At 34.2% G+C, this 18,687-nt stretch overlaps 1 protein-coding gene across 2 annotated transcripts in view; it reads left to right on the top strand.

The window, feature by feature from the left end:
• The first annotated feature begins 19 nt into the window (after positions 1 to 19).
• Positions 20 to 18,687, top strand: part of pibf1 (progesterone immunomodulatory binding factor 1) — a 41,791-nt gene continuing 23,123 nt past the window's right edge. Inside the window, exons 1-14 of one of the 2 annotated variants that reach the window (XM_051105774.1) lie at positions 20 to 224; positions 374 to 703; positions 786 to 886; positions 2,195 to 2,393; positions 2,559 to 2,678; positions 2,838 to 2,971; positions 3,581 to 3,689; positions 4,063 to 4,244; positions 4,514 to 4,639; positions 6,716 to 6,814; positions 13,334 to 13,499; positions 16,112 to 16,262; positions 18,360 to 18,450; positions 18,576 to 18,678. In XM_051105774.1, coding sequence (XP_050961731.1) covers positions 455 to 703; positions 786 to 886; positions 2,195 to 2,393; positions 2,559 to 2,678; positions 2,838 to 2,971; positions 3,581 to 3,689; positions 4,063 to 4,244; positions 4,514 to 4,639; positions 6,716 to 6,814; positions 13,334 to 13,499; positions 16,112 to 16,262; positions 18,360 to 18,450; positions 18,576 to 18,678 — 1,830 coding nt within the window. In that variant the 5' untranslated portion in view covers positions 20 to 224; positions 374 to 454. Of the gene's footprint in view, positions 704 to 785; positions 887 to 2,194; positions 2,394 to 2,558; positions 2,679 to 2,837; positions 2,972 to 3,580; positions 3,690 to 4,062; positions 4,245 to 4,513; positions 4,640 to 6,715; positions 6,815 to 13,333; positions 13,500 to 16,111; positions 16,263 to 18,359; positions 18,451 to 18,575; positions 18,679 to 18,687 lie in introns of both variants that reach the window. The other variant, XM_051102488.1, reaches the window with a different exon arrangement.

Consider the following 18,687-nt stretch of genomic DNA (forward strand, 5'->3'; position numbering starts at 1 on the left):
CGTTTTTGAGACGGACGCTCTTTAACGCAAACTTCACTTCTCTTCTCTGTTGTCAGCCGTTGTTGTTTCTATGGGAGGCGGGACGCTTAAAAACAACAGTCGGTGTAATAAATAAGTTCTCGTTTTAATCATAAAACACTTTTCCAACACAACACATTTTAAAGATTGACGTCTCACATACCTTATTACTTTGTCGTGTCGTGTCATGAGGCTGCGACAGTCAGGTAACGTTATTTAACCTGATATAACCGAATTTGTCTTCTTGCTTTGTCCAGCTGTCATCGCTTAGCGCCTTATCCGTTAATTCTTTCCTTGAGCTTCTGAGTTCTTGTCCTGACGCTTGACTGCTAACGTTAATTATCCACATTTCCAGCGTTGAAGAAACGTAAAGAATTCACACCTCACATGACAAGTCGGTAGGACGGTTAAAAGTTAGATTTTTAGGTTTGTCGAGATGCCACCTAAGAAACCAAAGGACGCCACGGCGAACATCTCCAGCTCCATCGAGTCTGAGGACATCAGTCTGGAGACAACAGTCCCCACTGAGGACATATCGTCTTCGGATGAGAAGGATGGCGCAGGGAAGGTCACAAAACAGCTCCTGGAAAGAAAAGAGCTGCTTCACAACCTTCAAAAACTCAAGATAGAGCTGTCACAGAAAAATCTGCTCATAGACAACCTCAAGGTGGACCACCTTACTAAGGTAATGGTTGATAAATGCAACACTAATGTCCACGTTAGTCTTTGTTTGTGTTAAATGTATTGTTTTGCACATTCGTTTGTAGATAGAAGAGCTGGAGGAAAGGCTGAATGATGCTCTCCATCAGAAACAGGTGCTCGCTCTGCGTCTGGACAGCCAGCTCAAACTACAGCAGGATGAAAACAGGTACATTTATGCCAGTGTTGCCAGATTGGAAAGTCTAAGTATCGTACCAGAAGCTCAAAATTATCGTATTTGGAAGAAAATGAATGTACAGAATGACCAACAACTTTATGACACATTCTGCAAATTAGCACAGCAGATAAATAACTAAGTGGTAAATTGTAAGTAAGTCGGAAGGTCCAAATTTCACCTCTAAGTCACTGTCATCAGAAACCTGCATGTTGCCAGATATACATCATTCTTTATTGATCGTACATCATACAGAGGTCTAAATTATCGTACAAATACGATAATTATCATACGTCTGGCAACACTGATTTATACATAGGTTTACTGAGAAAAAGATTCATTGGAAGTATGGACATACAATATATCAGTGGTCAAATTGGCACTGGCTGATAAATTTGCCTTTTTTTCATTTTAGTGGAATTGGTCTGATAAAACATGCCGGAAATTTGTATCCGATAAAAGTTTGTCATTTCTAGTTATATTTCTAGTATGGCCTCCTTACACAAAATAATAGAAATGTAATTTATCTAAAATCTAATTGTTATGCAATGGAACAGTTTATTGAAGATTTAGACAAAATCTAAAAGAGTTTGCACACGTTGCATACGTGTTTTATGATTTGTACCATATTTGATACATCAGGCTTTTGTGGCTCATATAGTATAAGGTAGTGAGAATATGGAGTTCTTACTTCAGGAGGAAAAAACACCAGTGATTTCCAATTTGGTGCAGATGTTGTTATTTATATGGCCAAAAAAAATAAGATTTATAATTTGTAATTTAAATCAATGAGATCTTTATTACAGAATAACAGATTATTTGCATAAAATGCATTATTTATTATAAATTGTCACTCTTTTTCCAAACAAATTGTCTAAAGTAAAATTATATTTAAATGCTTCTTTTATGACTAAAGCTCTGTAGTTTTAAACGTGGATGCAAAATATATAATGCAATGCAATACAATACAATGTGTGTCACAATATGATTGTGAGATGAACAGATAAACGTTCAAAAGCCTGATGTATCATCTTTTATACTCACATTTTAATGATTTTTCCTAAAAATTATGTATGATTTCGTAAACCTACACTGCAGCGGTAGTTTATTTTTAAAAAGTCTTCAAATATAAAATTCATGCTTACTTTTACTTTGTAAAAAAAAAAAAAATAGAAAAGATTTCACAGCAAAAAGGCTAAAAGATCTTTTAATTGTTAAAAGGGGATGAATCAGATGACACAAGGCATGTACTAGATTATGAACAACAGGCTTTAGGGTTGAATGTCTCTTATGCTTATGCAGGAAGCAACAAGCCTTGAGGAAACAGGAGATGGACACCATCATGCTCAGACAGAAGCAGCTGGAAGAGACAAACCGTCAGCTGTGTGATCGTGCAGGTGATCTTCGCAGGAGCCTGAGGGATCTGGAGCTATCTGAGGAGAAATACTCTGAGCTGAAGGAACTGCCTGAGGACAAACTCACCATCCCTGAATATGTAGCGGTGAGCACTGAATTATCAAGTGGAGTTGAAAATGATGAATTTTAAATATATTTTTTGGTGTTGGTGTTATTGGTTCTTTCTACTAACAAACTGGTGGACAAGAACCTGAGGAGATTTAAAAGCTATAATATTGTTATAATGTGTGTGTGTGTGTGTTTCGCATAGATTCAGTTCTACGAGGTTGTAAACCCTCTGAGGGCTCTTGTGACTGAGCTGCAAGTGAAAAAGTCTAACCTGAATGAGGACCTGGACAGTCATCGTAACCAAATTAGATCACTAATGGAGGTGTGAAAAATATTTTCTTCCCTTTTTGGATACTTTTTTTAAAGTCATCGTTAAAATTCAAAATTGTATATATCAGAATAATTATAGACATTCTGATGAAAACAACAGACTTCGGTGACATATGTATCATTTTGTCCTGCTTTCCCATATCTCAACCAGAGCTATGAGGATGAGAGGAGAGCGCGCTCAGAGCTGGAGATCCGCTGTCAGAGACTCACGCTGGAACTTGCTGACACCAAGCAGCTTATTCAGGAAGGAGACTACAAACGAGAGAACTATGACAAAATCAGACGGTGAGTGTAATGTTCTGCATTGCCTTTATGATTCAGCTGCTAAACCACACGAGCAGGCAACACAGAATGAATAAGGAGCCATGAGCACAGCTTCACAGCTATATGGAGCTCAAAAAATGTATTTATTATTTATTATTTTATTTATAAATTATTTTAATGTATTGGCAGTATTGCCTGTTAACATATACACCCCATATTTATTTAAAAAATAAATAAATAAATAAATAACATGTCAAATAAATGCTGTTCTGTGGAACTCTTTATCAAAGAATCCTGAAATAAATTTTCAAAACTGTGAATCCATAAAAACTGATACAAATAATAAATGTTTCTTGAGCAGCAAATAAGCATATTAAAATGATTTTTGAAGAATCGTGTGTCACTAAAGACTGGTGTAATGGTTGCTGTCTTTACAGGAATAAGTTACATTTTAAAATAATAAACAGTTATTTTAATGTATTATAATATTTCACAATATTGCTGATTTTACTGTGTTTGATAAAAGAAATGCAGCCTTTTTTGCAGCTTTTCTTTCAAAAACATTAAAAAAATCTCTAATGCTGTGGTTGTGTGTGCATATAAATATAACCTGTCTTATTTTGTCCACAGAGAGAGAGATGGGTATGAAACAGAGGTAAGAGAGTTGAGGAAGAAGGTGGAAATGCTGGACCTAACACACACTGCCCTGACCAAAGAGAGGAATGACCTAAATAAGGAGGTAATGTGCTCTTAACACACACAAGATTATTGAATGATCACCATATCCATTAGGCCAATTCTTTAGTTTATTTTACTAACTGGGCCATGTTTAAATGATCAACATCTGAGATGACAGACACTGTTTCATGTTATTTTATTTTTAGATTATTTAGAGACGTATTTAGAGATGTTTTTTTAGAATTCCTTTGTATGTTTGGGGAGGAGGGCGGTGTAAGTGCATTATCCATTGACAAGGATGACAGTACATGTTATAACTGGCACACTAGCCATAGGGGCACCTGGTAGCTAAATGTCAGCATAAATCTGTCACAAATTTTTTCCTGTTATTTAATTTAACTCTTTCTCACCACTTTTTCCTGTTTCATCTGCAGGTAGCCACTCTACATCAGTCTGTAACACTGATGCAGAAGGACAAAGAATATTTAAACAGGCAAAACATGGAGCTTAATGTGCGCTGTGCTCATCAAGAAGACCGTCTGGACAGACTGCAGACCCAGCTTGAAGACACAAAGAAGGCCAGGGAAGATGCTTATGAAAAATATGTTGCTTCTAGGTATGTGTGATACATAAGTATAGTGCTTCCTATTTACTTGTTCCTGCTCTTAACTTTTTTTCAATTGTGAGAAATCGAGTTTAATTTCATGAGAAGTACAGCATTGCCCAGTATTAACAAGTTTGCATGATATGAAGAAATAGGCCAGATCGGGTGACTGTATAATTGTGGCTAATATGCTTGGATTTGTACAGAGATCCAAGATCCATTAATCTTTTTTGTGAAGTCATTATGGTTTGACAGTTGTGCTTTTGGCATCCCTCCACCAGAGATCACTATAAGACAGAATATGAAAACAAACTGCATGATGAACTGGAGCGCATTCGAATGAAGACCAGTCATGAAATCGAGAGCCTGCAGAGGGCATCTAAAGAGATGTATGAGAGAGAGAACAGGTGAGAGCATGCCTTCAACTTTCTCTAAGGAAGTTTTTAAATTGTCATTTCCAGTCCTGGAAGTCTCATTGAAAAATCTTCGAACATCATAAAAATTCAGTAGGAAATCTAAATATTCAAAATTGTACTATTCTCTAAAATATGTAATTATATAGCTAGAAATGGCTATATAATTTTTTTTAAAAACTCTATCTCTTTTTGGTTTGTTTGTTTAATAATCATCCTGTAATAATAAATGACCAAAATTGATACAGTTGAGGTCAAAAATTTACTTACACCTTGCAGAATCTACAAAATGTTAATTATTTTACCAAAATAAGAAGGGTCTTACAAAATGCATGTTATTTTTTATTTAGTACTGACCTGAATAAGATATTTCACAGAAGAGACGTTTACATGCAGTCCACAAGAGAAAATAATGACCCCGTTCAAAAGTTTACATACACTTGATTCTTAATTCTGTGTTGTTACCTGAATGATCCACAGCTGTTTTTTTTTTTTTTGTTTTGTTTAGTGATGGTTATTCATGAGTCCCTTGTTTGTCCTGAACAGTAAAGCTGCCTGCTGTTCTTCAGAAAAATCCTTCAGGTCCCACAAATTCTTTGGTTTTTCAGTATTTTTTTGTGTACTTGAACCCTTTCCAACAATGACTGTGTGATTTTGAGATCCATCTTTTCACACTGAGGACAACTGATGGGCTCATATGCATCTATTACAGAAGGTTCAAACGTTCACTGATGCTCCAGAAGAAAAAAAATGCATTAAGAGCCAGGGGTGAAAACTTTTGAAAAGAGTGAAGATTTGTACATTTTTCCTATTTTGCCTACATATAATTTTTTTTTCATTGAGTACAGTGCTTCAGAAGCTACAGACATGTAGCATATTTTACCCTGTAAATTTACCCTGATCAAAATCATACAGTTATTGTTGGAGAGGGTTCAAATACACAAAAATGCTTTTAAAAGCAAAATAATTTGTGGGACCTGAAAGATTTTTCTGAAGAACAACAGTTTAACTATTAAGAACATACAAGGGACTCATGAATAACTATCACTAAACAAAAACAAAAAAACAACACAGCTGTGGATCATTCAGGTTACACCACAAAGTATTAAGACTGAAGTGTATGTAATCTTTTGAACGGGGCATTTTTATAAATTTTACTATAATTTTCTCTTGTAGACTATATGTATGCATCTTTTATGTGAAATATCTTATTCAGGTCAGTACTAAATAAAAAAATAACACATTTTGTATGATCCCTCTTATTTTGCTACAATAATTAACATTTTGCAGATTCTGCAAGGTGTATGTAAACTTTTGACTTCAACTGTTTTAAAAAGTCAGGGAACTCTGAACTCTGCTTCTTATGTTTGTCTTGTAAACATTGTTAAGATATTTAAGAAAATCAGTAACTTAAGAAGGGATGCGGTCTTTGAAAGTTCTGTCCATTGTGAACATTTGGTCTTCACATGCCTACAGTTGTCCTATAAGCTCAGTTGCTCTAAAATCCAAACAGATATGGGATGCTTTTATCATTAAAAACACAAATTAACATTAATGAAAGTATAGTAGCTGTTACTAAACACTATCTGATTAAAATTTTACAACTTTGCATTATATTTTTGCATTTCCACTTCAGTCTTGCACTACTACAGTGTAATTTTCTGTACACACCATCAGAGCAACAGTATACTTTTTTTGTTGTTTTTGGAAATTGGCATGTCATGTTTCATGACAGCTCAGAAATTTCACACACTGCTTCTTCGCTTTTGCGGGACTATAATTTCTGTGTAACTGGATTTTTGCCATCTCTCTGCATCAAAATGACTTATTTGTGATATAACCACCCAGTCTGGTCTCCCCAAAGTGCCTGTGATACTAAGGAATATTACACAGAAACAGTTGGCAGTGGAATGCTTGGGTTTGCTTGTTTGTATTGTATTACATGTATTAATACAGGTAATGAATGATCATTTTTTATGTTGTGTCAAGGCTTTAAAGTACACTTAACTTAAAAATGTCCTGCATAAATGTACAGTATTGTTTCAAGAAATGTGTTTACTACTCTTTCAGAAACCTTCGTGAAACCCGAGATAATGCTGTCATTGAGAAAGACAGAGCACTGAATGCAGAAAGAGATGCCCAAGCCAAATATGATCAACTCTTAGACCAGTAAGTTATACACACCTCCCACATATGCGTGACAATATGTAGCTGTCTTTATTTTCTGATTGACAGTTATTCAATAAAAAAACTATTGTGCAAATACATGCGCAGGAATTTATGCAGTCGCTCAGTGAAAAGAATCATGACAGCTGAATGTCTGTGAATCATAACATTTTAATACACTAGTGAAATCTGTGGATAAATGCGATGATTACAAAAAAAACCTTCTTGGCATTTTGAAATCAAACCATTTTCAAAATTAGGGCTAGGCATTGACAGCTACTTCAGCCGATATGAATTCCAATAAGATATCAAAGTACATTACCTTTTCAAAGTTTTTTAACCAATTTAATACTTTTATTCAGCACAAATTGATCAGAAGAATGTTGCAAAAGATTTATGTCTTCCAATGGTTTTCTTTTAAATGTGTGATTTATTAAAGAATCTTAAAGAAGTCACTCCCCACAAAAATATTAAGCAGCACAACTGTTTTCAATTTGATAATAATAAATGTTTCTTGAGCAGCAAATCAGCATATTAGAATGATTTCTGAAGGATCATGTGACAGTGAAGACTGGAGTAATGATGCTGAAACACGAGACGAGACGAGGCGAGGCAAGACACGAGACTGGGTTCATGAGAAAGAGACGAGAGAAGATTTTTAATCTTTTCTTAAGAAATCCTCACTGAATAAATATATAGGGAAAATAGTCTTTTATTCAACTGAAAAAGACAAAATGCCAAAAAACGTGGGTGCATTTAAAAAAAAAAAAAAAAATTCTCAGAGTCAGTGTTTCACTTCATTAAAGGGGTCATCGGATGCCCATTTTCCACAAGTTGATATGATTCTTTAGGGTCTTAGTGAAAAGTCTATTATATACTTTGGTTAAAAATTCTCAAAGGTTGTGTAAAACAACACCCTTTGTACCTTGTTAAAATGAGCTCTGCAAAAATCATCCCATTCTGAGGGGTTGTTCCTTTAAATGCAAGTGAGCTCTGCTCGCCCCGCCCCTCTCTTCTCTCTGTGGAGTGACGAGCCTGTTTACTTCAGTCGCATTTAGCCGCGTTTACCCGCTAAACTTGCTAACTAGCACGTTATTAGGAAAGGTGATCACAAAGATTCATTAAAAAAAAAAAAAAAACATATACTCACTTCTGCTGTAAGTGAAGCTGGATCACGAACGATTCGTGCGAACATAGAGGGATATAGTAGATCGGGAGCCACATTCCCTTCACAAACAAACGTAATCCACTGCATCTTCAGCGGCTCAGATGTCGGGAGTAAATGACGACCAGTATGTTTATTATTACATCCAGCAACAAAACACCTCAGTTGCTCAGTCAGAGATACTCTTGAGGTAAGACACTCATGTCAATCAACTATCGTGGGAGCGGCCTCTGTGGGTGTGATGCCACACCGACAGGCATCTGAGAATGGCTCGATTTGAAAAAGAGGATATTATTTTTTACAGATTAATTAAAAACCACTGCATGGATTTTTATCATTATAGGGTAGATTTGTACATACACTGCCAACACACATTAATGTTCAAACAACATGAAAAAGTGAACGTAGCATCCGATGACCCCTTTAAGACTTGTTTGACTATTGAAATCTCCTGAATGAATGATTCAATAACATACTTGTTTTTTTAAACCGGCAGTTGTCACCACTTCCTGGCGGAAGAGGATAAGGGTAGACAATAAGTGTTTATACCCAAACTATAAACTTTTATCCCACTACTTCTATTATTTAAATGTCTGTAACACAGAAATAATGATTATAATGTGGTTGAAAAGACTGTTTGTGTTGCTTTTTCTGTTCACATTTACCCCGACCCTCTGATTCATTAACATGGGCAGCGACAAAACGCGTTTCTCACGCTCCACTGACACTCGCGATGTGAAACAGTCGTAATAGACGTGTGCGTGTTTGAATCGAGATCTCGATATTTTAAGGATTATCGTGCAGCTCTAATGTAAACACTGCAAAATGTTTTGCGAGGATATCGTCACGAGACACATCCGATCTGGCACGAGATGTCGTCACATCCCTTTAAAATATATTTAAATAATAAAAAAAATTAAATTGTAGTGATATTTCACTCTAATTCAATTTTTACTGTATTTTTAATCAATTAAATGCAGCCTTAGAGACTCAAAAGCAGGGCTGCCCAACCCTGTTCCTGCAGATCTACTTAGATTTGCTCTGCAGGAAGGTAGATCTCCAGGAACAGGGCTGAGCACTTCTGCTCAAGAGTATCAAAAAATCTTGCAGACCCCAAACTTTTGAACAGTAGTGTAATTGGATCATTGTTATTTTTCTTCCGTAAGATTTTTTTAAAATTATAATAATACTGGTTAACTGCAATAAAATGACTCAACTTGTGCATTAATACGTACACGGTAGAGATGAGCTGTGGCATTTACACTGCTTTAACCTTTGCATGCACTTGTAAATTTGTAAAAAGGACTTTTCTTTAGGTTTTTTTTTTATGTTTTGCTTGTTTTTTCTTGGAGTCAGACATTTCAGGCTTGACTGGATTCCTCCAAGGCCAAATCAAGTAATCTTTAAGTGAAGTGTTGATAGACATGTCCATATATTGTCACTGTAAGTAAAAGTGGGTGTAGTCTTGTTTTCTGTTCGTGTGATGTCTATGTACAATAATAAGCACTTCATTAACTTTAAAAGTTGCAGGGAGACATACTTTTAACTTCTGTTACCGCCTCGAGAAAAAGAAAGTGTTCTTGAACATTAGTTCTTGTATAACTAAGAAATGCCTGTCTTTGACAAGTAAACAATCAAAGCAAAAGATTTTTAAATATGCTGATTGTTGTCCTCCTGGTTATGATAGCTATAATTATTTTTGGAGCCTGCGTTCTTGAGGAGGAATTTGTCATACAGTATAAGTTCCCACGATTTAAACCCTGTGTGACAGAGGTGCCGATCATGCCTTTGTTAATCATTCCATTGTGATGAAATGCTGTTGAATCCTTGTGTCTACACTGTCAAGATCAGGGCCTGCACTTGAAGGAGAGCACTATCGGTTCTGGACACTGGGCTGTGGTAGATGAGTGCGAAGAAAAATAGATAAGCTAAAACAAAGACGTGTGGCTAGTTAAGACACGACCAGAATTAAAGTTAGACAAGTAGAAGACAATAATCAGTGAGTCGCCACAGCTCAGTGAAGTCTCACTGACAGGCTAATTTAACATTTGTGCTCTGCTTTTCACAGCATTGGTAAATGTCAGGAGTGAGAAAACATGCTAAACTGGCTAGAAAAGAAAAAAGACAGGTATTTCCATTTTGCTACGCTCTACTGGTGCATGTCTGCAGCCAAAACATAGACAGTTGAAGCACAGGCTTGAAAAATTACATACTTGAAATGTAAATCTATAGTGTAGGCGTAGCGTACACTACTGATAAAAAGTTTGTAACCGTGTCATCTGCTGATCTTAATTTGGTGCTTTATGTCTTTAGTGGGAGAGAGTAACAGTGCCCACTATGTGGAAAAGGCATGAATGAAGTGTTTGTCTCTTGATAAAAATATTATAGGATATAGCGTTGAAAGATCATTACTATAAATGACCCTTAGCGCTTGTGGGGTTTACAGCTCCATAAACACCTGCTCACTTTAAATTGCAGAAACGGTAATATGGTGCTACCCCTGTCATTATAATGTCTCACAGTGTGGTTAAAACTAAGCTGGGGTCCAGAACCAGACCGCAGTCTGCTATTTGAGGAACCCTGTAATATGCTGATTGGCTGCTCAAGAAACATTTCTTCTTATTACCAGTATTAAATACAGTTGTGATGATTAATATTATTGCGGGAACCATGATACATATATATTCTTTGTTCAGAATTCTTTAAATGAAAAGGTCAAAAGAACAGCATTAATTTGAAATGGAAATTTTTGGTAACCAATGTTGTCCAATGGAACAATGTTTATATTAAAGGCAAAGAAAACAAATACAGTGAAAGTAACCATGTACACAACCAGTCAAAAGTTTTTGAACAGTAAGATTTTTAATATATTTTTTAATGTGTTTTCTGCCCACTTAGCCTGCATTTATTTGATTCAAAGCACAGCAAAAACAGTACAATTTTTAAATATTTTTTTTACTATTGAAAACAACTTTTTTTCTGTTTAAGTATATTTTCAAATGTAATTTATTCCTGTGATCAAAGCTACATTTTCAGCATTATTACTCCAGTCTTCAGTTTTACATGATCCTTCAGAAATCATTCTAATATGCTTATTTGCTGTTCAAGAAACATTTATTATTATTATTATTAATATTAATATTTAAAACAGTTTTTTTTTTACCTTAAAATGTAAGTTGTGCACTTAAGAAAACAGCATATAGAGGTACAAGTATTACGAGTAATCTTAAAGCTTTTAATATAAAGCATGTTTCATGTTAGAACAAATTGAATTATGCATTTTCCCAGAGCAGCTCCTCTGATATTTTTCAGATTGCGTCATATCAAACTACTGTATATTGATAAAAATGGTATTGTCTCTTACCATATCGCTACAGAATATATTGATATATCATACAAACTCGATATACCACCCAGCCCTAAATAGTAGTAAATCTAAGCTGAACTAAATTAGAATAATAATTAAAACTAATAATAATAATTTGTAAAAAAATATTGTGATGTAAAATTTAATATTTATTTCTGAAAACTGGTTATGATAAGTGATAAACTTTTTTTATAAGTAGTTCAAGATCATTTAACATGTTACAGATTTTGCTATAAAAACAGCCATGACCTATAAATCACCTGTGAACAAACAATATTTATATTGCAAATTAAATGAAAATATGATGTACATAAAACTGCTTGTGTAAATAAAACTTGCATTACTCAAATGTCAATTGGGAGGTAAAGTAAGGTGGGCTCAGTTTACCAAGATCGTAAAATATCTTGCGATTAATTAAATGATTTTTTTTTGTACCACTTTCTCTTTCTTTTTTGCTATCTCTTTCTTGATCTTAATCTCTCTTTCCTCTTTTGCTGTTATCTGTATTTTCTATTTTGTTGTGTCTACAATTTAAGATGCATCTTTTCTTTTTTTCAAATGAGGCGGCTGATAAGGGTGTCTAGCCGTGCAGGTTGTTGCCCCTCCTCTTTCTCCGGAGTGGTCAGCCCTTATTTGCCCATGTGAGAGGCTTACGGTGTCACTGAGCTCCAGCCACATGCCTTGCATACCAGCAGATACTCTACACACAGTTGTTGGGCATACCCTACGTTTTTCAGCCCCGGGGAACAGATTGCTCGCATTCACAGAGAAGCTCGATCGAGGGCAAAAACGACAGATGCTCCTTTACCCTACTCTTGAGGGGTCGAGTCTGCGGCCCGTGAACATGTTGTCCAGCCGCTCTATTTTGGGCTTACAAATTTATCTGGGGGGGAGGGAGAATAGAAATGAGTGTTGCATTGCGTTGCGTCATGCCTAGAAACATAATGAAGCAGAATACAATTTTTGCAGTTGTCTCAAATGTACTTGCAGGTGTGATACCAAGATGACATTCCTATATAATAAAGTAAACGGCACAAACATAAATATATGTATCAGACAGCCACTCCTTACAACATATTGTTCCAACAGCTTCCGCACCCTTCCTTTTTTTCCTGAATTTATGTAAATAAACAAGTCTAATACACTTTAAGCCAATAAATAGCTTGACAATATCCAGTCTTACTCCGTAATGTATGATGGGAGTTGTCCAATTACGTACAATTTGTCACAATTATTACTATAGGTGTTGGTCACCATGATGATGACATATCCTTTGTATTCTTCACAAAACTGCCTGCATTTGACTAGATGTTAGTGACAGCGTACAAACAAAAGAAAAATCTTGACCTGCCAGTTTGGCCCCTCCATAGGTGTGGTTACGGTTTCAACCAAAACCCCTGGAGCTCTACGACTTTCAGTAAAAATGGTTTAATCCTTCAGAGACTCGGCTATAAATGAAGGAGGACACAAACAGATACTAAATCTGTTTGGGCATGTTGAGATTTGGGGTTTGAAGATAAAACGGTGACTCTCTGCCCTAGGAAATACACTTAGCACGTCAGAGGCGGCCGCGTCTAAGCTTGGCATCACCCTAATTTAGCAATCGCTTAGCTTAGCCTAAGGTGAGCCACAGTGGAGATTATTCACATTTCACGTTTACCCCCTCTTTTGTTTAAAACACAGTTTGATTGACAGTGAAGTCTATTTCAAATAAATGCTGTTCTTTTGAACTGTCTATTCTTCAAAGAAAAAAAAAATTAAGCAGCATAGCTGCAATTATGCAGCTTAACTTCAGCTGTGATAATAATTAGAAAGTTTCTTGAGCAGCAAATCAGCATGTTAGAATGATTTGGATCATGTGACATTGAATTTAGTTTTTGTTTCTTTGCATGGCATAATTTTGCAGAATCATTGTTCTTTCTGTTTTCACCGACGGACAGTGTGCAGAATGAGTGAACGCAGATGCGCTTCTATTTATGTTTTTGTTCAGGTTCAGGCAGTTGCAGCTGAGTTCAGACAGCAGGGTGGCAGAACTGCTTAACCAGGTGAAGCTGAAAAAGTTTGAGTTGGAGCGTTCCCAGATGGTCCAGGAGGAGACAGCCAGGAATCTCAGCCTTTGTCAAATTGAGTGTGAGAAACACCAGAAAAAATTGGAGGCAAGGCACTATTAAAATAAAATCTGTATGGCAAAGATGCCATGCACTTGAAACCTGAACAAAGTGATTTCCTTTAGCCTCATAGCAAGTTTTAACATGTTAATTGCTTAGGAGTTCAAGCTGTTAATTCCCTTAAGGATTACTTCATTATTCTGTCATCATTTACAATAACTTCATGCCATTTGCAACCTGCGTGACTTTATTTTTTTTCCAAGGAACACGAAAAGAGAAATATTAAATTTACTGGACGCTCATTATTATATAAGGAAGAAAATGAAATCCAAAATGAGCTCCAAAATGCTAGAAAACAGCATGAAAGTACTTTTTCCAAGTCTTTGGGCCGTACAGATTTCCCCAAGTCTTTTAAAGCTATACAATTAAAGATGCACAATATATGTGTCATATTTAAAAAATAAATGGTAACACTTTACAATAAGGTGTCATTTGTTGACATTAGTTACCAATGTATTAACTAACATGAACAAACAATGAACAATACACTTATTACAGTATTTATTATTCTTTGTTAACGTTAGTTAATAAAAATACAGTTTTCATTGTTAGTTCATAGTGCATTAACTAATGTTAACAAACACAACTTGTGATTTTAATAATGCTTTTGTAAACATTGAAATTAATGTTAACTAAGATTAATAAATGCTGTAGAAGTATTGCTCATTCCTAGTTTATGTTAACTAAAGTAGTTAACTAATGTTAACTAATGAACCTTATTGTAAAGTGTTACCTAAAAATTGATTGGTATTAGTTGGTATCGAATATTTAATTGTCAAAATAATTTTTAATTTATTATAAATTTGTAATATAACAGATATTCATTTTTAGATACCTAAATTCACTTGAATGAACTTTTTGGTGTTTCATTGAGTACTTTTTAGTGTTTTATTTAATTTTTTTACTGTTTAGCATTTTAGATAAAATAGTGTAAAATTATAATATTGTAAAAATCTATGAATCTATGAAAATTTAATATGACATTTTTGATACATTATTATTATCAGCTTTTTGTGTTGTACAGAATTTTAATACTGGTGCATCCATACATATTAAGTTAAGTTAAAAGTTAAGTTACATTACGCTAAGGTATGTTATGTTATGTTACGTTACATTACATGAAGTTATGTTACGTTAAGATACGCTAAGTATCATTAAGTTAGGTTGTTAAGGTGCATTTAGTTATAGTAAGTTAAGCCAATAATTAAATTAAGCTTAGTTACATTACATTACGTTAAGTTACTTTAAGTTACGTTAAGTTGTGTTAAGTTAAGCCATTAATTAAGTTAAGTTACGTTAGGTTGCGTTTAGTTATGTTAAGTTATGCTAAGTTAAGCCATTAATTACGTTAAGTTACGTTATGATAAGTTATGTTAAGTTATGTTAAGCCATTAATTAAGTTAAGTTTAGTTACGTTACATTACGTTAGGTTATGTTACGTTACGCTAATAATGTTAAGTTGCATTAAGTTACGTTATGTTAACCCATTAATTAAGTTTAGTTATGTTACGATAAGTTACGTTACATTAAGTTCTGCTAAGTAATGTTAAGTTAAGTTGCATTAAGTTACATTATGTTAATTTAAGCCAATAATTAAGTTAAGTTTAGTTACATTACATTACGTTAAGTTACGCTGTTATGTTAAGCCATTAATTAAATTAAGTTTAGTTACGTTACATAAAGTTGTTATGTTACGTTAAGTTACGCTAAGTTATGTCAAGTTAAGTTGCATTAGGTTACGTTAAGTTATGTTAAGCCAATAATTAAGTTAAGTTTAGTTACATTACATTACGTTAAGTTACGCTAAGTTATGTTAAGCCGTTAATTAAGTTAAGTCTAGTTACATTACATTACGTTAAGTTATGTTACGTTAAGTTACGCTAAGTAATGTTAAGTTATGTCAAGTTAAGTTGCATTAAGTTATGTTATGGTAAGTTAAGCCAATAATTAAGTTAAGTTTAGTTACGTTACATTACGTTAAGTTACGCTAAGTGATGTTAAGCCATTAATTAAGTTACGTTTAGTTTAGTTACGTTACATTACGTTAAGTTTCGCTAAGTTACGTTAAGTTATGGTTAGTTAAATTAAGTTACGTCAAGTGAAGTTACGCTTAGTTAAATTGAGTAAGTTAAGCCATCAATTAAGTTAAACAGACTACATTTATGGTGTTTTGTTTTGTTTTGTTTTGTTTTGTTTTTTTGTCATTTTAAAGCTTGGCATTGTGGATACCATTTGACAAGCCAGTAAATTCGTCAAAATTTCTCCTTCTGTGCTCCTCTGAGAACAGCAAGTCTTTAGAATGACTGGAGGATAAGTGATGATAGAATTGTCATTTTTGGGTGATCAGTTCATGAATCATTACCGTATTATTTAATTCTTTCAATACATTTGAATATATAATTCTTGTAAGGAGCGTCACACTGAATCTCAAATCATTTAGGCACCAGAAAAGGGTTGAACCCCATGCCAATCTCATAAAATAAGGGTTGTACATATTTGTCAGCGTAATAAAACTTATTTGAACATGATGTTATGACACCACCCTGGTTACTCAATTTCTGTTGTTATATCTTTGTCCCTCTCTTGATCTGCTTATGCAGGTTTTAACAAAAGAGTTTTATGGACTACAGACATCATCAGAGAAGCGCATCACTGAATTACAGGCCCACAATTCTGAACAGCAAGCACGACTGGAGACATACGAGCGATTGGAAAAGGAGCTGGACGATGTTACAATGCAGGCTGCAGAGAGTAAGACCAGAGACTGATTCAGTCTTTGCAATTGGAGACCAAAGATAAGATAAGACCAGCACATTAGCAAGGTTGCACACTGCAATTTAAGAGTCTGTGAGGCCAAATCATCCTTAAATTCTTACCTGATGGTCTTATTTCTGTGGTAAAATTTGTGATTATGAGGAGTCTGTTTTATGACTGCTCAGTTCTGCTGCAAAAATAGTTTACTACTATAATCAGTCCCAACATCAGGTCAAAATTTAAAGCATGTTAAACGCACTGTGTGTCTGTTTTTCCACAGTTCTACATGTTCAAAATGCCATACTCAATCAAACCTGACGACTGTTTGACAAAACGACCTTAGGGCTTGTCCTTAAACAACCTTCTTCCAAACGTCAGTGAATATGCTGACACTGAGCTGAGGTGATGCAAAAGGCTGGCCTAGCCAAGTTTTTAAAATCCCTCAGGTTAACAACAGGTTTTTAACCTCATCAAGTTAATAACAGGTTTTTAATGTCATCAAATAACATAAAAAAGAATGCCTAATGCAAGGAATGTGGGGTGACACTGGATGCAGTCCCTTGAAAAATACATTAAAAGCAGTCTATGCATACAATGACTTGAATAGACATGATCCTGTTTTTAGTTTCTGAAATATGTTTCATTTTGATATTTGGACCATAAAGTACACTATCAGTCAAAAGTTTTTGAACAGTAAGATTTTTAATGTTTTTAAAGACTTCTCATCTGTTCACCAAGCCTGTATTTATTTAATTTAAAGTACAGCAAAAACAGTACAAATTTGAAATATTTTTAATTTAAAATAAGTGTTTTCTATTTGAATATATTTTAAAATGTAATTTATTCCTCTGATCAAAGCTAAATTTTTCATTACTCCAGTCTTCAGTGTCAAATGTTCCTTCAGAAATCATTCTAAATTGCTGATTTGCTGTTGCATTTATTATTAATTAATTTATTATTATTATTATTATTATTATAATTATTATTGTTATTATTGTTATTATCAATATTTAAAACAGTTGAGTAAATTTTTTCAGGATTCTTTGATGAGTAGAAAGATCATAATAATAATAATAATAATAAATGTTTTTTGAGCAGCAAATCAAAATATTAAAATGATTTCTGAAGGATCATGTGACTGGAGTAATGATTCTAAAAATTCAGCTTTGAAATCAGGAATAAAATTACATTTTAAAAAATATTAAAATAGAAAAGTATTTCAGAATGTTACTGTTTGTGCTGTACTTCGGATCAAAAAAATGCAGGCTTTGTGAAGAGATTTCTTTAAAAAACATTAAAATCTTACTGTTCAAAAACTTTTGACTGGTAGTGTATATTAGAGTTCAAAAATCATTAATGATTATTATTGATCCTTCTTATATATCATATATTATTTTATATTGATTATAATATAATATTAAGTATTATCATTCTTTTTTTAGGTAGTGAAGACGTTTGTTAATATTAATAATATTATTATGTCTCTTAAAATATCAGATAATTTGACATTGTAAATTTATTTTAGTTTTTCAATTTGTATTTGCAAGCTGCTTGATATTTGTTAAAATATATGAAAAAAACAGCTTTTAGCTTGAGAATTTATTTTATTTTATTTTATTTTATTTTATTTATTCCTGGAAAATACAGTTTAAGATCTGTACACACATGTACTCAATGTAAAGGAAAATTATGCTTTACCTGATGATTACAGTACAAGCCATTTTAGTGTTCTTAAAAATTGGGGTAAAGGTTTTTAAAAACCGTATGAAACCAACATGAAGTTCTAGGAACTTGGCACACGATTTTTCCTTTTCTTTATTCTGGACATTCTTATTTGTTATCGACCCTTATGTTCTTGACCATTTGGTTGTTAAAGCTTGCTCTTGAGTCTCTAGGCCTCATTCTTACTTTTATCTGTTTAAACATCACTTAACCATTTTTCACTCATATGTAAACTTTCCTGCATAGTATGTATTGTAAGAAGATAGAAACTGTTTATAGTCCTATTAGTGCTCTCCCTTCTGGCCATGATGCTAGCTGGGTGGTCTAGACATGCTTGCTCTTAAACATACTTTTTCTCCTTTTTTTTTGTAGTGGAAAACGAAGATGAGGCAGAGCGAGTGCTGTTTTCATATGGTTATGGTGCAAACATTCCAACAACTGCCAAAAGAAGACTGAAGCAAAGGTGAAGTCTGAGGAGGTCACTTTGTTTTTGAAAAGCAGAAGCTCATCTTTGTGTTTACTGACTGTTTTCATGTCTGCGTGACTCTAATCATAGGTTTCTGAATGTGTGTGTGTGTGTGTGTGTAGTGTTCACTTGGCACGCAGGGTTCTGCAGCTGGAGAAACAGAACACACTGCTTAGGAGAGACCTGGAAAGACAGACGGCGCACAGCAGTCAGATCTCTGAAGAGGTGCTGCAT

This window comes from Labeo rohita, chromosome 1 (genome assembly GCF_022985175.1).
Source record: "Labeo rohita strain BAU-BD-2019 chromosome 1, IGBB_LRoh.1.0, whole genome shotgun sequence".
Taxonomy (NCBI): Eukaryota; Metazoa; Chordata; class Actinopteri; order Cypriniformes; family Cyprinidae; genus Labeo; species Labeo rohita.